General features: G+C 34.7%; 1 protein-coding gene across 8 annotated transcripts in view; it reads right to left on the bottom strand.

The window, feature by feature from the left end:
- Window positions 1-22430, bottom strand: part of ATF7IP (activating transcription factor 7 interacting protein) — a 125708-nt gene that overhangs the window by 64364 nt on the left and 38914 nt on the right. For 4 of the 8 annotated variants that reach the window (XM_032391817.1, XM_032391815.1, XM_032391816.1 and 1 more), the window contains exon 2: window positions 6603-8143. In XM_032391817.1, coding sequence (XP_032247708.1) covers window positions 6603-8136 — 1534 coding nt within the window. In that variant the 5' untranslated portion in view covers window positions 8137-8143. Of the gene's footprint in view, window positions 1-6602; window positions 8144-9024; window positions 9046-12773; window positions 13298-13416; window positions 13434-14461; window positions 18595-22430 lie in introns of those variants that run through there. The other 4 variants (XM_032391819.1, XM_032391822.1, XM_032391818.1 and 1 more) reach the window with 4 other exon arrangements.

Raw genomic sequence — 22430 nt, 5'->3', positions numbered from 1 at the left:
TTTCCTAGTCCCCAGAGTCTCCAGAGTCATAGAATAACTGGGTTGCTTGAGATGAAGGTTTAATAGTCTTTATTTGGCAAATTATGATACCACCCAAAGAACAAAATTAGCTATGGCTCCAATTAGGGTAACTACAAGCCAGATCAGCCATAATACAGCAGAGCAACTGGCCTGCCAATTTGGTTTGAGCTGTCTCTTTTACGCATAGGTTAGCTCCCTCTCCTCTTACAGATATGTCAAACTTAGCTTGAGCTTCCTCCATTTTCTTAAAAACCTCCTCCTATCACCCAATTCCTATTTTCCAGATATGCCTGGAAGATATGGCTAGATTCTCAACACTTTAAAACACTTATTGGAATTTTAAAATAGACACATTGGATTAAACTTTATACGTGAGTTTTATTCAATGGAGAGAACTTTGGAATAAGAAAAATGGTATTATTAACAGATTCTACAGAAAGGAACAAGGTCCTATATTTAATTTTTTGTTTTACAAAAAGCCTCTAGAGAATCTGAGAGTGGACCTGCTTAAACCCAGAATAGTAATGAAAGGCCCACGCACATAGACATTTTTATATATAATTTCAAGTAGTTCATGGGACACCTGAAACTCATCCAAATACTTAGGTTAAGACTGTCTTTTTTAGAATCTGTCTTCATTCACAGTTTCTGCTTTAATTTCTCTAGTCTTGAGTACAGACTCATCGCAAATTAGCCCATTTTCATATACAGTTCTATGTGTGGCATTCTTTCCTTTCAACCAGACTAGACAACAAGCTCACTAAGAACAGATACCATATCTTGTAACTTTGGTAATCCTAAAAACTTGGGGAAAGAGCTGAGACAAAGTAGATGTTTAATATCTATCTGATGACTACTATCTTAAATAAGATTTCATAAAATAAAGGTGGAAAAAGTGTATTGTAGAGGACAATAGGGAGTTAGTTTCCCATTTTCATTATTCCAATGAAATATGGACAAAAATAAAGTGTCACCTTAGATTAGACGCTGACAAACATTTTTTGTTAAGACCCAAAAAATATTTTCGGTTTTGTGGGCCATATGGTCTCTGTTGCAACTACTTAACTCTGTCCTTGTAGTGGGAATCAGTGATAAACAATATGTAGTATGTAAACAAACAGATGTGGCTCTATTCCAATAAAACTCTATTGGCAAAAACAGAGCCTATAGGTTATAGTTTGCCCATTCCCTGTCTGAAATTACTGGCTCTATAAGAATATTTAAAACAAAACAAAAATTCCTACAGATTAATTAAAGACAATATATCCATTAGCAAAATGAGCAAAGTAGATGAACAGGCAATTTATAGATAAGGAAATACAAATGACCAATAAACATATAAAAATTCTCAACCTCACAAGGCATATCAGGAAAATGTGTCATGATTAATAAGACATTTCCAGAAAAATTCTTAAAAGTTTTATTTAATACAAACTTCCAAATAATATCTTCTACAGTGAATTTTTGTGCTCCCTTTTAAAGCAAACTTGGGGGAAAAGTTCTATTTTATTATTTCCAATTCTCCTCCCATTTTCTCTGAAACCCAATCTCAATTAGGTTTTCAATTCCACCACCCCATGTCAAGGTCACAAATAATCTTCAGGTTATTAAATATTTGTCTCCCATCTTACTTGAACAAAATAGCAGCATCTGATACATAAACAGAATTGGGTTGATTACTCCCTCCTTGCAAAATCCTCTTTACTTGACATCTAAGATAACAGAATCTCCTGACTTTCTACCAGAAAAGCTGCTCTTTCTTTTCTTTTTGTTTCATATACTTATTTATTGTTTTTCTTATTATTGAAGTATAGTTGACATATAAGAGCTGCTCTTTCTTTGGTCTCTCTTCTTCATCTCCCAACCTCTAAACACTGGAATGTCAAGAGCTTAGTTCTTATACCTCCTCTCATCTCCATTTATACTCACTGAGGTGATCTCATCTTGTCACTCACCTTCAACTAAGGTCTATATGCTATCTACTCCTAAATTTTTCTAAACAGTCCAAACCGCTGCCCTGAAATACACATATCTAATTTGGACAGAAACAGTCATTTGAAACTGATGTTCCTCCTATACTTCCCTTTCCAAAACCTGCTTCTTTGATCTTCCTCAGCTCTGAAAAGAAAAATCTGCAATTTCCACCAATGTATAGGAATAAGAGGTTCCACAAAGAAAAACCAAACAGTAAGAAATAACTGAATATAAATGGATTGAGAAAATAAAGAACTTTAGCTGAACACAATAAACAGTGACAATAAAATATCAATAAATTTTAATTAACTAAACCACAGTAATTCTACCACTACTAATCTAAAGCAAAAATAGACAAAACCCATGAAATTCTATTCCTATGCAATTATCCTCATAAGCACTTACACTCATCATATTTACCTCAGAGAGCGAATAGGGAAAAACAAATCAACCACAGATACATTTTTCATTTGAAATAAAATTTGGAAGGAAACTGTATCAGAATTTAGTGTAAAATCTGGTTTAATCTAAAACATATTTTTCTCCTCAAAAATATTAAGAAATAGCAATGTTTATAAAACAAAAAAGCAGGTGGAGAAGAGCTCTCCCTCCTATTTCTCCATTAAGAAACAAAATGAGAAGGGCCAAGAAGGATGAAAAATGGAGAATGCCATAGCCCAAAAGCTAGAGAGTCTCAAAAGGGAGGGACTATTAAAGAGAGCATCCAAGTGTGAGAGAATAAAGACAAAATTTTGGATTTAAATCCCTGGTTTTTAACAATATGAGCATCAATGTCACTTCACTGAAAACAATAAGGAGGGGGGACTGGCAAGATGAAAATCAAAATCCAGTTAAAGAATAAGAGGAGGAGAAAAAATAGTGCTAGCCTATTAACAGAATTTAAAGAATGACTATGAAAGAGAGTAAAGAGATGGAACAGGAGCTAGATAAAGAGTACATGGCCTGGAAAGTGAATGAAGATAAACTAATGGATGTACCTCTTCTACTGCTGTTTAAACTTTTCCAGACAGAAATCTTTATTTTCCTAGCCTTCTTAATAAACAGATTATCATTTTAATCATCTAATGAATATCAGTTATCATATAGTACTGTGCAACAATATGACAGTATCTTCAGGCCTACTCAGCATATCTGCAATACTTTCTTAGGCCTTTCTCTTACTATTGTAAAATTAAAATGGCTTTTTTATTTGCTTTCTGATATCTTTCATTATTTTTTGTTGCTGCTCATAGCTATCATAACTGTTATATTTAAAACACATTTGCTAAAGAAGTACCTGAAATGACAGAAGTTTATGTTTTCCTATTAGTACAGCACATAAATGTTAGTAGCTAGAGGGAAGAAGTGGTCCTCAGTACTTCAGTTTATAATTCTGTGTTCTGAAAACATTAAAAATTAGTCAAGAATACCGGGGTCCTGGGATCGAGCCCGTAGGGCTCCCTGCTCAGTGGGAAGTCTGCTTCTCCCTCTCCTTCTGCCCCTCTACCCCTCCTCCCGCTCTCTCTCAAATAAATAATCTAAAAAAAAAATTAGTCCAGAATAAAAAAATGATGAAAGTAATATCTCAGAAGGTACACAGCAATAAAAATGACATGTACTATAGTCCCCCTTTATCTGCAGGGGCTATGTTCCCAGACTCCCAGTGGGTGCCTGAAACCATGGACAGTACTGAACCCTGTATGTTTTTTCCTATACATATATACCTATGATAAAATTTAATTTATAAATTAGGCACAGGAGATGAACAACAATAACTAAAAATAATTGTAACAATATACTACAATAAAAGTTATATAAATATGGTCTCTCTCTCAAATCATCTTATTGTACTATATACTCACAGTTCTTATGATGATGTGAAATGTTAAAATGCGTACATGATAAGATGAAGTGAGATGAATGACATAGGTATTGTGATGCAGCATTAGGATACTACTGACCTTGAAAGTTAATACTACTGAGAATAAGTTAGGAGGAGAATAATCTGCTTCCAGACCATGGCTGACTGTGGCTAACTAAAACTGCAAAAACTGGGGCGCCTGGGTGGCTCAGTTGGTTAAGCTACTGCCTTTGGCTCAGGTCATGATCCTGGAGTCCCGGGATCGAGTCCCGCATCGGGCTCCCTGCTCAGCAGGGAGTCTGCTTCTCCCTCTGACCCTGCCCCTCTCATGCTCTCTCTCTATCTCATTCTCTCTCAAATAAATAAAATCTTTAAAAAAAAAAAAAAAAAAAAGATAAAACTGCAAAAACTGAAACCATGGAAAGTGAAACCATTGATAAAAGAAGACAACTGTAACAGATTCTGCTCCCATGTAAAGAGAACACAGTACAGTTTTAAGACCAATGAAGAAACTATACTTTAACGTATTATACACAAAATTTCCTTGGGGGTTGGGGAAGGGAGGGCAGGAAATAAAAGTTTAGTTATCAGCTAAGAAATTAAATCTATCACTACACTTACTCTGCTAATACCACACAATCAGATAAAAGTAAAAGTAAGTAACTGGGGCGCCTGGGTGGCTCAGACAGTTAAGCGTCTGCCTTTGGCTCAGGTCAGGATCCCAGAGTCCCAGGATCGAGCCCCAGCATCGGGCTCCCTGTTTAGCGGGGAGTCTGCTTCTCCCTCTCCCTCTGCTCCTCCCCCCACTCATGCTCACTCTCTCACTCACTCCTCTCTCAAATAAATAAATAATCTTTTAAATAAATAAATAAAAGTGAGTAACCAAAAATAAACGCAAGTTTGAATTTTCAAAGTATGCAACATGGGTGGCTTAATAGTCATCTCATGGCATTTAATAGCATTAAGTGGGAAGGATGGTCCCTAAGATCAAAACCCTCACATAAAGGTAAAATGTATAAACTCATTAAATAATAATCTGAAATGTGTTATGACTACCAAAAGGTTTTTTAAGGACTTACCCCAATACCACTTTCTCTATAAATACTTATTCAATGAAAGAGTTAAGGTCACCTTAAATATGGTTACCTATTATCTTTCCAAAATGTAACTTCATTATGTCATTCTCCTCTGCTTGAAACATTCAATGGCATGGTAACCAAGGTCCTTCATGATATACTTCTCTTATATTATCAATTATTCACTCATTCTACAAATATTTACTAAGCACTGACTGTAAGCCAAGCATTATTTTGGCCTGATGATGGTGGCTCAGAACAAGGGTGATGATAGTGGATGATAAGAGAGACTGGATTCTAAATCTACTCTGAAGGCAGAGCCAAGAGGATTTCCTGATAAACTGGTAAGATATGCGATATAAAGAAAAAAATAAGAATGGCTCCAAGATTTTGGCCTGAGCAAGTAGGACGGAGCTACAATTAAGAGGGATTATCCTCACTAAAACCCTACGTTATATAAATACATCTATGTTTTTATAAAGTTACCCTTCTCTACACTCCCAGAATATCAATTTAACATTACTAGTGTGTTCACAGCCTTGTATTTAATGTCCTGCAACTGTCTGCATCCTGAGGGCAAGTACTAAATTTTATCTTTAAATCCCCAGAACCAAAACAGCTTAGCCTGTCTCTCAATATAGCTTTAATAATGAATAAATGCTCTCTGAAAATCTAGTAAGAAAAAAAATCTTTGCCTCCAATATATTGTGGGAAAAAGCATCCCTGTATCTCCTAGGCCTGTCTCTTATTTCTTTTGAACAAATTAGAAACCAAATGCTGTGTTTCATACTACAAGGTCACTCCTCTCAGAGTTCTAAGGCTAAGGGAATGGTGATACAGTAAGAACATAAAGGTATTAATGCCACTCTGAAAAGAGTTCAGAAAATTTCAAATAGAAATCATGTTTGAGTTTGACCATGAAAGCAAAATAGGATTTTTCTCATTCTTTCCTTTTTCTCCAGGAATAACAGAAGAGATGGAAAGACAGGCTTTTGAACAGACTAAGAAGTTTATATGCCTTTTATTTAAAGAGTTTGGAATTAATCTAAAAGTAATAGGGATCCAACAAAAGAGAAGAACACAATCAAAACAGATTTAAGTTACAGAGAGATCATTCAGAAGATGCGGGGGGAAGAGAATCAAGAAGCCTGAGGAAGCAAATGGATGAAGTCTTTATCAAATAGATTATCAGTCTTCAGGGTTTCTGGATTCTAGCAATAGTGGTGTCATTCTCTAACAAAGAATATTAAAGGAATCATATTTCACTGGGAAAATTAATTGTAAAATGTGATTTGTTAACACTTGAAGCAAATAATTTAAACCAGTAGGCTTTTACATTCTAAGTTATTTGGTTGCTAAGTGATAGCAAGAACAATTGTTAGGACTTTGATCAATGGTCCAGCTTATCTCTCTATGCCTAGACCATAAGCCCCTTAAGGGCAAAGGCCATATTTTCCAATTATTTTAACTCCCTTCTTATCAATTCACACAATGTTGCTCACACAATGTTGCTAAATTCTGTTAAGAATTTATGAAGTTTAGAGATCATTCCAGTCACATCATTCTCAACTTTCTCAGCAACTAAAAAAAATTTAAACATTATAAGAATGCTTTATTAAGCAGTTTATTAAACCTAAACAAAATCTTTAAAACTTAAGTAATATGCTAACCTGGAGAGCATGTTTCATTTTGTGATATAACTTCAGATTCGTCTTTTTCACCAGAAAGATCCTCTTCATCAGAGAGGACCAAAAAGGCTTCTTTTGGCAAACTCTCACTGCTTTCTTGTTTAGATGGTGAACCAAAAGAACCTTCCATCTTCTCTTCCAAATCTGGATTTGTCTCATCAATTGGAAGGAGAGAAGTTTTAGAAAAGCAAGTAAGTTCATCTTCAGCAGGCGCAAGCTTTTCCAAAATAGGAATAATTTCATCTGTCTCCATAGAATCTGTATTTTCCAAGATAATCTCATTTTTGTCGTCTTTCATAACATTTTCACTAATGGTTTCTGCAAGGTCTGCAGAATTTTCATCTTCATTCTTTTCACTTTGGTCAATTTCCATACTGCTAGATATAGCCTCCTCTCCAAGAGCAGGTTCTGTGACAGCATCTTCCTTTGCCTTCTTTTCATTTTCAGGAGGTAGATCTGAACAAATAACTGTATCATCTGTTTCCAGGGTTTCTTCATCAGCATCGATATTACTATCAGCTTTATTTTTCTCATCAAATGAGAAAATCTGGTCTAACTTTTCATCATCCCCATTTTTTTCAAGAAAATCATCACCTTTATTGCTACTAGGCTCTGTACTGTCAGTTTCAGGAACAGGTTCACAGACTGGTACAGAACTTGGTTCAAAGGCGGGATGAAAAGCTGATTCAGAAGTCAGTTCATCAGAAGTGGGTTCATCAGAGGCCAGATCACCAGGGGTTTGATCACCAGAGGCTGGATCACCAGAAGCCGGATCACCAGAGGCTGGATCATCAGAGGCCAGTGCTCCAGAGGACAGATCAGCAGAAGCTGAATCACCAGAGGCTGGATCACTGGAGACTGGTTCACCAGAGACTGATTCATCAGGGACCGATTCACCAGAGACCAATTCACCAGAGAAAGGTTCACTGGAGACTGTTTCACTAGAAACTATTTCACCAGAGGTGATATCACCAGAGGTGGGATCACCAGAGGTGGGATCACCAGAGGCGGGATCACTAGAGGCAGGATCACCAGAGGTTAATACTTCAGAGGCCAGATCTTCAGGGGCTGAATCTCCAGAAGCTGGATCTCCCATAGCCAGCTCAACAGAGGCTGGCTCATCAGAAGCTGGTTCAGCAGTCAGTTTACAGACTAGTTCAGGAGCTATACTATTAGGAGACAAAGGTTCATGCTTTAAATCATCATCCTGCTTGTTTTTTATATTAACATTTAAGGTACAAGAGGTTTCTTTCCATTCTGATTTACTTTTTTCAGGATCAAAACAAAGCTCTTCAATGCCATTCACCTCTTCCTTGTCATTAATATAATCCATATTTTCCAAAGGTGAGGTTGGGTCCAAATCTCCATTTTCATGGTTGCCATTTAACAGCTTGACATCAGCTTTCAACAGTTCTTCTTTGACCTTGTACACTGCTTCAAGTTGCTGACGGTCACTCACTCTCATTGTTTTTCGAGCCTTAAAGACTTTTTTCTGAGGTTCTTCTATACTATCCATTTTGAATCTTTAAAAAGAGAAAGAGAGAGAGTTTAATAATTGAAACAGAAGCCACCTAATCATAGATGAACTGCAAACTGATCTTATAGGTAAGCAGCCCTTTACATAATTTTGAAATAATAACATATAGAAAGCATAACAATCCTTGCTATGTGTTAATTTTCATATTAATTGGATTTGTGTAATACAAAATTGATGACAGGTACAAACCAGAGAAGATCAATTATCAGGAAGATTAGGAAAAAAAGTGACTAGCTTTTGGGGCGGGGACAGCAAGAGTAGGTCTTTAGAGCTACCCTTGGTGCTGGAACTGTCATATACCCTCTTCTTCCACTTCCCATTGCAAACAATTAAGACCATTCATTGAAAGAAAGAAAGAAAGAAAAAAGAAAGAAAGAGGGAGGGAGAGAGAGGGAGGGAGCTGAAGAAAGGAAGGAAAGGAAGGAAGGAAAGAAGGAAGGAAGGAAGGAAGAGAAAAAAAGGAAAAAATGAGTAGTTTCTAGTTTTAATTCTCAGCAAACTAATGAAGTCAGAACCTGGAGGAGACACATAAGCATATGCAGCAAAAAAGTTGACAAAGAAAAATAAAACTATGAGAGACCAAAAACAGTAGAGGAATGGAAAAGAGGTATACAGATAAGGAAAATTAAGAAACACATAAGATTACATTTGCAACCAGGCATATCTAGATTAACCGTACTGTAACATATTTACAAAAGATTACCATCAAAAAATTGCTAAGACAATTCACATGACAGGATATAGTTGCAAATCATATATTTGCAAGTAATTTATCTAAGAGACATGCATCTAAAAAATAAAATACTATTACAACTGAATAATAACAAAAATAACCCCCATTATAAGTGGACAAAGTAATTGGGGTACCTGGGTGGCTCAATCTGACTCTTGATTTCAGCTCAGGTCATGATCTCAGGGTTGTAGGATCGAGCCCAATGGCAGGCTCCACACTTGGCAGGGAGTCTGTGCTCAGCGGAGAGTCTGCTTGAGATTCTCTCCCTCTCCCTTTCCCTCCACTTCTCCCCACCCACCCCTGCTCAAGGGAGCACAGACTCGCTCGCTCTCTCTCTAAAATAAATAAATCTTTTTTAAAAAATGGACAAAGAATTGAATAGACATTTCTCTAAAAGATATATAAATTGCCAATAAACCAATGCCAATAAGCACTAAAAATGAAAAGATGCTCACATTACTAGTCATCAGAGAGATGTAAATTAAACTGCAATGAGATAACACTTCATACACACCAGGATGGCTATAATCAAAGAGAATAATGAGTACTGGTAAGGAGACAATCACACAATCAATGCTGGTGGGATTATAAAATGGTGCAGCTGCTCTGGAAAAGTCTGGCAGTTCTGCATCATGCTAAACATTAATCATTAATTTTTTATCTTTCCTCTTCTGCAATACACATAAAGCTATAAATTTCCCTTTGAAGGTTGCTTTAGCTGCATCTCATATTTTGATGCGTTATATCTTCATTGTTGCTCTTAAAATATTTAGTAATTTCCATTATGACTTATTCTTTCACATGTCAGTTATTTTAAAGTTCCTTAAAAAGGTATACATTATGACTGTGTGAAGCTCATTAAAAAAATACAAGGTTGGTTTCATACTAAAAAAAAAAAAAATCAAGCAATGCAGATTATAAGTGAGTCATGAATCATAATGGCTTTACTTCAGGTTGAATCAAGGTGTCCATGTGATAAAAATATATTAGAACCCTAAGCCCCAACACCTCAGAATGTGACCGTATTTAATTAGAGTCTTTGCAGAGATAAAGATAAAATAACGTCATTAGGGTGGGCCCTAACCCACTATGATTGGTATCCTTATAAAAAGGGGGAAAAAATTTCTTTTTAGTAAAGCAATAGAAGTCTATTAAGCGAAGATACAGAAAAAGCTCTCAAGAGTAAGAGGGGTCCCGACAGGGTTGCCCAAAAAGGGGAAAATTTGGATACAGATATGCACACAGAGAGCCATGTAAAAACTGGAGTTTGGCTGTCACAAGTCACAGCTAGCAAAGAGGTCTGAAACAGGCCCTTCCTTAGTTCCTGCATGGCCCTAGATCACCTTGATTTCAGACTTCTAGCATATAGAACTACGAGACAGTAAATTCCCTATTTAAATACATACATACATAAATAAAATATAAGCAATGAATTCAAAATTCACTGCATAAACAGAATAAAGGGTGAAAATAAACATGAGATCATCTCAACAGATTACAGAACATTCATTTGACAAAATTCAACACTGACTCATAATTAAAACTCTCAGAAAACTGAGAACAAATGTAATAAAAGTTATCTACAAAGAGAACTACAGATGTCATACTTAATGGTGAAGTAAGATCAGAACCAAGACAAAGATGTTCCCTATTACCATTACCTAGCCAGTGCAGTAAGGCAAGCAAAAGATGCAAGGACTTCGTCCTGGAGAAAACAATGTCACCAGTCTATAATGGAATAAAACAGAAGTCTTTTACGGACAAAGATATACAGGAAGCAAGAAAATTGTTTTCACACTGGATATTTACTCATCATCACCATTACCTGTAGGAATGATGGTTGGATACACTTGCTGTAGCTGGAGAGGGGGGAAAAAAACAGCCTCAGACACCTGGGAACTTAATCTCAGGCTCACAGCTAGACCTCGTTGTTATAAATCGACTTGATGCTTACAGCTAAGCCATGTTGTTCTCCTGAACATAAAATCACCTCCACATTCAAATTAGACAAGGTCACTGTGCAACCATGAAATATCAAACCTCTCTCTCTGACTAAATGAGTGATGGCTACATTTTTAAAGAAAATAAATCACAGTAGTCTGTCCTCCCTACAGATAAGATTTACTGAGATAACCAAGCACAGAATTGCCCCCACTTTCTGAGAGCACCCAATCCAAAGTAAGGCTCTATTTCCTCAAACCCTCCCACAAATAACCCAATGTCTACTATACTAAACCCAAATCCTATGTTATGTTTTTTTCTAATATCCTCTTACTGACTGATGTGCTTCAGAGTTTACCCATGGTGAGCATTCTTCCTCAGTGCAACAAGTAATAAACCCAACGTGTTCAATTAGAGGTCTGATTCTGGTGTTCCATTGTTCTTTTTGACCAAAAGACATAAAACAATGGCCTAGCCTATTTGCTAGAGGCCAATACAGCTTGAAAACCTACCACTTTGTTACAGTACTTCTAGACTGTGGTACATTCTGCATTCATTTGCTCATTTTAAGCCAAATACTTGTATTTCTTATTCTTCCTAGCCTTTTAATTATGGAACTCAGTAAAACTATTCAGAAAAATTATCTTTCAATTGAACAGAAACTTCAATGCAGAATTATCATAGGCACTATTTTAAGGGTTATTCATTATAGTCTACCATTTAACCTTCAAGTTTTTTCCCACCCACTATCCATTCCAAACTCATACTAAGTGAAAATTTTTAAGAAGATGAAATGCAAATTTTGTAGTCACATTTTCTTGCTGACTCCAAAGACAGAAAATAATTAAATTTATAGCATAAGGAATATGATTACCTTTTAAATATTTTTAAATACTGAACTGTAATTCCTTTGGACTCTGACCTCATAATGTCCCCATTTCTCAGCTGTTACATGGAAGCTGACAGTTACTGACAGTTGCATTAATAGGAAGCATTCCTCTAAAAAAAAGTATATTTTCGTAATTTTCAGTAACCCTTTTAAGAACATATATCCTGCAGGACACCTGGGTGGCTCAGTCAGTTAAACATCTGCCTTTGGCTCAGGTTGATCTCAGGGTCCTGAGATCGAGTCCAGCATCGAGCTCCTTGCTCAACTCCCTCTGCCTCCTTTTCCCTCTGCTTGTACACGCGCGCTCTCTCTCTCTCTCTGACAAATAAATAAATAAAATCTTTAAAAAAAAAAAAAAAAGAACATAAATTCTGCAGACAGAAACATGGATTCAAATTCCAGCTCTCCCATGTATTTACTATATATATAACACTGGGCAAGTTTCCTAACATTAGTTTCAGCTATCTTAAAAAGGGAGTATCATTATTAGTACCTGCCACAGAAGTTGCAGTCATGATTAAATGAGATTCTATACATTAAGGACTCAGAACCTAGTAAACACTCAATAATGTTATCATAATTGTCTACGTATATTAAGAATGTTTTTAGACATAAATTAGAGAATCTTGAGACAAATTTCTCTTTACTTCTGGTATTTTGTAGATAAGTTAGAAAATCCAACATGCAAACATCACATTTAAAGTTAAATTGCCACCACCAAATAACATTTAATAAAAATAAATATTATCCAAGCAAGCTGGTTTTACAAATTAAATTGCCATTCAATTCGGTAATGATAAAGTACTGTACAAAGAATTACAAAATAACTACCATCTATACCCACAAGGGAGCACACTACAGCCATTTACCACATTTTTTATGGGTTCTAAGTATAATGAAAAACAGACAAAGCATAAGGAAGTAACATGAATAACCAGTTCAAACTAGTTCAGCCATATCTGTGCAAACCAATCAGCAGTAACTTTTTAAAAATCTATTTTGCATAAGGAAAGTATATTTAAGAAAGATACACATTAGAAGAGGGTGTGTTACCTGCAAACAAGTCTCCATGGCTGTACTACCGGAACAATACATTTCTAAGGATCATTTTAAATACATCATCTGAAACTGAGATGCCATTCACAAAACTATTCTACAAAAGAAAAACTACTTTTTTAGGTTGCAACACTAGAATCATGAAGCTTTCGTATGACTGTAATTCATTTTTATAGGAAAAAAAATTTCTATTTTATAGTAGAAAATGTCTGCCATATCTAGAAGTAAATGTGTAAAACGTGATGTACTTTCTCTAGAAAATATTTTTTCATGAAGAAGAGAGTCAAAAACTGTTTTTAGGTCCCTATTCTATATATTCAGATTCAAGGACTCTGAGACAATACCATCACTAATAAAATCTTTTTCTACAGCATTTATTAAAAAGGGTTTTTCACCTTTACTATAGAAATTTATATTTAAATAACCAAGAAGGATACAGATACCTGCTAATAAGTATCTATAGCTTAGAATTTTTTTCAAATTTTTGGTAAATTATTTTTAAGGAAAGCCCAATGAACCTCTTCCTTTTTTAAGTGAAAACATTATTTTCTTCTCTGCTTCATCCCCCCTCCGCCTACAACTTTTATTCTTTTTTTCTAGCAAAGAGATCATAGCTATGAAACAACAAAGGAAGTATTACCAAAAGCTGTAATGTCTTAGCCTACAATCTGCCTGCTCAAAAAGCTCAAGAATTTAAGTGGCTGTTCAAGAGCTGCTCACAAACTCAGCCAATCAGCAGCCAGCATTCTGATTCCTGCCCAGCAACAGGAGACAGACAATAAGGTCAGGGAAACATAGTTAAAACCTGGATCCGCAATACATTAGTGAGGTTCTTTGTCTAATATAAGTAATCTAGAACATAAACGCATAAAATCTAAATCCATATGATACACATTTAATATATCACGTAAATAAATAAATAAAAATAACACCTTTTATGCTATTTCAATTTATCTTCCTTTAAATGTCCATGAATGTGTCCAAAAATATAAATCAATTTCCTAACTGGAGAATGAGTCAAACATGGACAATACATAGTTAAGAATACACTTCTCTCCCCATGGGTAAGAATCCGCAAAATTCAAATGTATATTTCTTTTTTAAAAAATCCACAATGCTTAACATTTATAAAACATTTGTAACTAAAAATTCAGCAATACCTTAAATCCAAATAATAAGATTTTCATACCCACCTATCACTATTGTTATAGATTTCTGATTCCAAAAATTAATAGTATTCTGGACCCAAAGGTTTACTACAGATAGCATCATAAAGTGTTCTGTTGTCTACTGCACCGAACTGACTTATTTGATTCATCTAATGAAATTAAAATGCCTGACTCTTGACAATCTATATTAAGTGTTGTAAGTACAATTATTACATCTTTTTCTCCCTAACTGCCTTTCACAGCAGGTTATGAGCTCTCCCCTTTTGAAGCAATAAAGCTAATGTGTGGATTACAACAGTAAATATTCATGTAAATTGAAGGGAAATTTTTCCTATACTACATCATTCTGCAGTCCTTTAAACATAAAATTATTTAAAAAAATAGGAAATCTGTCATCTGAGTATTTTTTTCTCAAATTCACTACCTATCAGATTTTCTTAGTAAACAAGTTTTAAAAATAAACCTCATTTTTTTCTCCTTCAGTTACAGATGAACCTTGTAATTTTTCGAACATACCCAAGAGGGAGCTTGCTGCAGCCATACTCTTAGTTTATATAATCTCCCCATAGGAAAAATAAATCAGCAGCTGCTTCAGTGCTTCGTCCTGTGAGAGAACTGAAATTCACTGTCTGATTGGCTCAAAGCCGTAGTTGTCTGAAACCAATCAGATATCAGCATCACAAACCTTGCCCAGCAACAAGGGAAGCAGATGAGGGCAAGTACTCTACCAAGAATCCAAACAGTGTGAAAATACAGGTGAAGGATTATACTGAAACATATTTGATGAAACGGAAACATACAATATACTCCCAGATTTATAGTTTGAGTAAGTCTACTGTAGGGTTTCTCTGATGAATAAACAAGGGTTTGTACTACTGCTTTCCAAGAACAGTGAACAAAACAATAGGAAGTACCTGGGTTGTTAAGTCAAAACATAACACAGACACGCACAAACACTACCCTAATTCAAAGTTATGAATACCTGATGAAGTGTACTTAAAAATGAAACTTAGCACAAACTTGCAAAATAGGAAGCAAAGCCATTTAAGTGGACTTGATATTTCTATCTTTGACACAAGCATTCCAAGTACACTCATGCTGTTAACTGGCATTAGTATAACATTATTCTGAATAATGGGATGCTGGAAATAATTTTTACTCAAATTTGAGTTTTCATTAAATGGCTTAAATAAATATTGGTCAATAGGACTAATAATAGCTTACTCTTAAATAATCACTTTATGCTCACGATTCCTAACCTCTTTAGAAACACAACTCTGCTACTTGATTCTTTAAGAACCCATTCTCCATTGAGAAGTGTGATTTTATTTCACACACCCAAATTTTACTTGAGAATTCTGTAACAGTCCTGAAAATAAAATCAATAAGAATATGCAGTGTGTTGCACAATTAATATTTACATCTGCTTTACTGTTCACTACCCATTGAGACTGGTAAACCTGATAATGCAATGGTCCATCCACTTTGATACTTATCTGCACAAATTTAGTATAAAGACTTTCTAAATTTTTATCTTAAATACTGGATACATCTCTGCTAATAATTATTTTTCTAAAATTTCAGTAAAATATAATCACTACTCTCACTACTTCTGTTTAAAATCCCACAAAGATTTTCATCATGTTCCCATATTCTGTTGCTTTCTATAGGTTTTCTCTCCCAGTCACTTCCAAAGCACAATATTTACTTTAGGATCCAGAATCCCCTGTAGTTCACAATTCTTCAGTTCTACTAATGTTATCGTTCTTCTCTCAATTGCCTAAAAACACCTTCAACAGCTATCCTGATATCTTTAAAAAAATATTAATTGGTGAAATCTGTTATCTAACACTCATTCAGTAAAGTATTAAGTGATCATAATATTTGACACCTCAACAAAGAATCCCTTCTACCTGTCATTAACCTACAGATACCAGCTGGAGTATCAAAATGAAGTATCTCCCAACTAAATTTTAAAAAAATAATCAACAAAGGAAACAGGGAGTTTGCTTTATCAACAATTCCTTGGACAAAGTAGGATCAAATCATTCTCTTGCAATTTTGGTTATATCAAAACCAGAATGGTCACTACAGTCTAACTTGTTACATTCACGGCTATTTTTGAGAAATTCTAGGGTAGTCTACATGAAAAAATGCAAGATGCCCCAAAATCCCTTTTCCAAGTATATTTTGGGGATCATTCTGTTATATAGGCAAATTAAAACTAATTGACCTGATCCAACAACTGCAATTTTAAAATACATTTATCAAATTACACCCCCTTAGAAAATTAGCCAGTTACCTTATTCATCAGGGCCCTATCCACTAGCTTGGCCCACTTACCAAACTCTACCACCTATGCAGGTAATAGTGAAGTTACAGAAGTCCATGTATTAACTTCTTTAGGAATTTAAACCAGTTGTCTAAATGTATTTTTCACAATTGGCTTGGGTGAATTAAAACACCCAGAATGATTTATAAGAAGTTGAAAGATGTAAATCCTTCAAACGCTAGGAAACAGCTCTAACTTTTCTTAGTGACCCAACCTAAGGAGAAAGAGTGAAAGTTTACTTTCTGTTTATTAGCCAGCTTTCACTAAATAATATTGGGGCAGCAACCCACATCCTCAAAATCTTACTGGCTAATAATATTCTTCTTCTTTCTAGGTCATTGGCTGAAGGAGCAGCACCCTCACCCCAAATTTAGGTCTTGTGGCAAAGGGAAAAGACCACAATGACAGAACAATACAATATACCAGGGTTTTAAAGCTATCTCTTAGACACAGTATACACCACTTTCACTCACAGTCTATTGGTTAAAGCCACATTAGACATTAAGGGGGTGGAGAAGTAAAAAGCAACCATTGGAAAACACTTCATGTTGCATGGCAAAAGGCATAAATACGTAGTCTTCTTACAGGAAGAAAGAAAAATGGTGAAATATCATATAATCTACCATGCTTTAAAAATACATAATTATAAAAAGCTTGGCCTACCAAGGATTTCTAAACTAACAAAACTGGGTCTACTCAATGTCTGTTCTAACATTAGCTAACAGTCAAGATAGGATAAATCACCCTAACTCTCTACATTTCATCTCAAGTGTAAAACTGAGGAGATCAGATGCTTGCTAAATTCCATTCTAGCTCAAAGTTTATATTATTTTACAAATGTCTAGCTATACTGATGCTCTTTTATAATTCAGTTTTCATTATAAAATACTGTGAACATGCAAAATATAATGACCATGTGTGTACCCATCACCCAGATAAACAACTAGAAATAAAAAACAAAGCCCTCAGTATAACACTACCAGCCAGCATGCTCCTCCTTCCCCATCCCCAACTCCTTAACACAAAATTAAGCATAATCTTGAATTTGATGTTTATTATTTTTAGGCATGCCTTATACATTTTCTACATTATAAATTCCCGTTTGTTAACTAAACAACATAAAGGGAGAAAAAGACACTGACACTTATCAAAGGGCAATTACATGTCAGACACTATACGAAGTCATATTCTTTTCTCATTTATTTAAGTGACAACTTACATCAATTCATGTTTACATATGATCTGAACGAATACATCAATAACCATGCTGCTATCACGCATTTCTTTACACAGTAATTTTAGCTTGGTAAGGTCAACCGGACACCCAATTCAGTACAAAGCTGTTTTCATTAGCATTGATTGCCCTTCTTATACATTTCATCCTTTAAATTTTGCTACCAAGGGGTGTTCTATTTTCTCAGAATGTTAAGCAATAAACAAACAACAGATGATCCTTGAATAACATAGGTGTGAACTGCACGGGTTCACTCACATGCAAATTTTTTAGAGTATAGTACTGTAAATTTATTTTCTTTTCCTTATGATTTTATTTCCTTTTCTCTAGCTTTACTATAAAAATACAGTATATGATATACATAACATATAAAACATGTGGTCATTGACTGTTTATGTTATCAGAAAAGCTTCCAGTCAATAAACAGACTATTAATATTTAAGTTTTGGGGAAGTCAAAAGTTATATGCAGATTTTTTACTGCATTAGGGATCGGCACCCTATCAACCACATTGTTCAAGAGTAAACTGTATATGGTATTTGCCACAATTTTCTTCTCTATCTCTTTGAAAATGGGGAAATCATTCAATATAATTCCTAAAGACTATCCACAGAGTAAATGCAGTCTGAGAGTAGACTCTTAATTTTACCCAACCTGCACACTAGTTCATATATTAGCCACAACAATACTACCAGCAGGATCCTAAATATTCAATTATCTTTTAAAAGTAACCTATCCGTAAGTCATCTTAGCAAATAATAGAATTCACTCAACAAACTATAAAGGGGATTTAGGAAAAGCCCACAACTAACATCATACTTAATAGTGAAAGATGGAAAGCTTTTGCCCTAAGATCAGGAACAAGACAAAATGCTTGCTCTTACCACTTCTACTCAGCACTGACTAGAGGTTCTAGCGCTGGCAATTAGGCAAGAAAATGAAATAAAGGCATCTAACTTGAAAAGAACAAAGTAAAGCTATCTCTATGTTCAGTGACAAAATCTCGTATATGGAAAATTGTTAAGAATCCACTAAAAAATCATGAGAACTGGTAAATGAGTTTAGGAGGTTGCAAGATACAAGATCAATATATAAAATCTATTGCATTTCTATACAGATGCAATGAACAATTCAAAAGTGAAATTTAAAAAACAATTATATTTACAATAGCATCAAAAATAACAAATTTAACAAAAAGAAGTATAAAACTTCATTCTCTGAAAAACTATAAAATATTGTTGAGGAAATTAAAGAAGACCTAAATAAACACAAAGACAATTCATACTCCTAAACCAAAAGGCTTAATATTAAGATGCCAACACTGAAAATTGATCTACTGATTCACGGTAATCCCTATTAAAATGCTAGCTTTCTTCTTTGCAGAAATTGACAAACTGATCCTAAAATTCATATGGAAATGCAAGGGACCCAAAATAGCCAAAACGAAAAACTCATTCTTCATATTTTCAAAACTTACTACAAAGCTACAGTAATCCTGTCAGTGTGGTACTCCTAGCAAAAAGGACAGACATATAAATCAATGGAATAGATCTCTCAGTCAAGAAATAAATCCTCATATTTATTTGCAGTCAACTAATATCTGACAAGGGTGCCAAGACCATTCAATGAAGAAAGAATAGTATTTTCAACAAATACTGTTGGGACTACTAGATAGCCACATGCAAAAGAATGAATTCAGACCCTTCCTCTCATACCATATATAAAAATTCACTTCAAATGGTTCAAAGACCTAAATTTAAGAACTAAAAGTTTTAAATCTTAAAAGAAAACATAGATATAAATCTTAGAATAGGCAATAGTTTCTTATATATGACCCAAAGAGAACAAGCAATGAAAGAAAAAAAAAAAAGATTAACTGGACTTCCATCAAAACTTAAAAACTTTTATGCTGCAAATGACACATCAAAAAAGTGAAACAACTCATGCAATGGGAGAAAATATCTGCAAATAAGGTACCTTATAAGAGACCTGTAACTACTAGAACATACAAACTCTTACAACTCATTAATAAAAAAAAAACCCAATTTAACAATGAGCAAAGTACTTGATATTTCTCCAAGATATACCAATAAAAAATAAACATGAAAAGATGTTTATTATCATTAGTCATCAGAGAAATGCAAATCAAAACCACAATGAACACTATATACACAGAGAGATGGCTATGATCAAAGAGAGAATATAACAAGTGTTAGCAAGGATGCAGAGAAATTGGAAACCTCATACAATGCTAGTGGAACTGTAAAATGAAGCAGCTGCTTTGGGAAACAGTCTAGCAGTTCCCTGACATGTTAAACATAGAGTTGGCATAAGATCTAACAATTCCACTCCTAGCTATATACCCAAAAGAAATAAAAACATATGTCCATGCAAAAACCTGTACACAAATGTTCACCGGAACACTATTCATAATAGCCAAAATGACCATTCAGAATAGCCAAAATAACCCAAATGTCCAAAAACTAATAGGTAAATGAAATGTGGTATATCCATACAATGGAATATTATTTGGCTATAAAAAGAAATAAAGTACTGATAAATGTTACAATATGAATGAACCTTGAAAATATGCTGAGTAAAAGAAGCCTGTCACAAAAGGCTACATATTGAATGATTCCATTTATATGAAATGTCCAGAATAGGCAAATCTGTAAAGACAGAAAGCACATTAGTGATTGCCTAGGGTTGGGAAGTTGGGGAGGAAATGAAAACTGGCTGCTAAAGGGTACAGAGTTTCTTTATAGGACAATAAAAATGTTCTAAAATTAACTGTGGTAATAGATGCAAACTCTGAAAATATTTTTTTAAGATTTTATTTATTTAGGGACTCCTGGGTGGCTCAGTCGCAAAGCTTCTGCCTTCAGCTCACATCATGATATTTGGGTCCTAGGACCAAGCCCGGCGTCAGGCTCCCTGCTCCCCGCTCATGCTGTCTCTCACCATCTCTGTCTCTCTCTCTCTCTCTCAAATAAGTAATATTTTTTAATAAAGCTTTATTTTAAAAAAGATTTTTTTTATTTGAAAGAAAGAGAAAGAGAGCAGGTGAGCAAGTGGGGAGAGGGACAATGGGAGAGGGAGAGAATCTCAGACTCCACGCCAAGTGCGGAGCGCTCCATCCCATGACCCTGAGATCATGACCTAAGCCAAAATCAAAGCCCAACACCCAAATGACTGAGCCACCCAGGCCCCCAACTATGTAAATATTTTTAAAACCACTGGGTTGTACACTTTAAACAGGTGAATTGTATGGTATATGATTTACATCTCAAATCTGTTCTTTAAAAAAAGAAATAGCAGAACTACAGTTAATTTTTTGTTGTTTTTTTTTTTTTACCTAACTTTCCTTTACTAGGTCACACTTTCTATACAGACAAAACAACGATACCAAGAGAACTGAATGTTGGGTTATACTTTAGGGAGTTTACATTTCTGGGCCAAGAAGTATTATCTATAATCATACCAGTGATGAAAGGCAATATACATAAAATAACGGCAGCCTTATTCTCCTGCACTAAGCTTAAATAAATGAGTTATTCTTTTTCCCTGTCCTAAATGGAACAATTCTTTAGTATGCTTATCCCAGAGGATGATAATAATGGGTATGAGATACTCGTATATGGTAAAAAATAATAATAAATAAAAATTTATCAGCAAAAAAAAAATCAAGCAGTACTGAGCATGGTGTGGATAAACACTCCATGTATGTAAATTAATAAAATCTTCTACACATGGAAAGTTAACAAAAGAACTAGAAAGTCTTAAGTAAAACAGAAGCATTTGCTTCTGTTACAAACTGGAACTATAACCAAAAATGTATATGTAATGAACGTTGACAGATTTGTTTTAAAATGAGGTGTACTTAGTGAACTTTCTGGAGTTACATAAAGCTTTGTCAGATTTTATCAACACTGTCTTTATTCAAAATGATGGTCTTGCCACCATTACTGCATTTTCCAATACTTTAAATGCACTTTTTTAGAAATAATTATTAAAATGGACTTTAATATCTATATTTATATATTGTTTAACAAAACACTTTGGCATATCTCATGTGTCTAGTATAAGATTAAAACATTTTAAGTGTCCACAATTTTGTTGTCAGAAAACATTTTAAAATATGCTGGTATCATTATGATGTGCTTCAGAGGTAATTTAACAAAAGAATGAGAAATAAAGTAAGTATTCTGATACAATATTAATAAGTTTATAGTGTCTGGCACATAGTATACACTTAGTAAATATTGGCTAAAAGAATGACGAACTATATACATATAACTAATATCTAAAATAATTCTTAAATTAAAAACTAAATTACAGGGTGTCTGGGTGGCTCAGTTGGTTAAGCGTCTGCCTTCAGCTCAGGTCATGACCTCAGGGGTCCTGAGATCGAGCCCCGCGTAGGGCTCCCTGCTCCCTCTCCCTCTCCCTGCTTGTTCTTTCTCTCTCTGTGTTCTCTATCTCAAATCAATAAGTAGAATTAAGGGGAAAAAAACTGAATTACCCTTTTAGGAAGCAAAAATAGTAACCTACAATATTTTTGACATAATTGTAGACTAACATGCTAGCAGGTTCACATACAGCAGGTGTACATAGAGAGGACAACCTTTCTTTGGGGACTCAGGATGCTTATTTACTAACAAAAAGTAACAATATATACCCACCTACACACAATGCTGCGTCAGAAAAAATGCAAAACACAGCATCATTAAAATTAATCAAATCTGACATGAGAGGCATTTTTCAAGCCTTATAATATTTGTTTAGTTTGATTTCATATTTCAAAAAATAAAGTATCATTTTGAAAGGAATTTACTTTTGCTTATTACTATATCACGACAATCTTCTTTACAATACTGAACATACCCAAAGGGAGCCCCCTGCAGCCATCTTATCAGTTC

This window comes from Phoca vitulina, unplaced genomic scaffold (assembly GCF_004348235.1).
Source record: "Phoca vitulina isolate PV1807 unplaced genomic scaffold, GSC_HSeal_1.0 scaffold64, whole genome shotgun sequence".
In the NCBI taxonomy this organism is placed as follows: Eukaryota; Metazoa; Chordata; class Mammalia; order Carnivora; family Phocidae; genus Phoca; species Phoca vitulina.
Note: the sequence above shows the minus strand (reverse complement) of the source record. Positions and strands in the feature narration are given on the sequence as shown.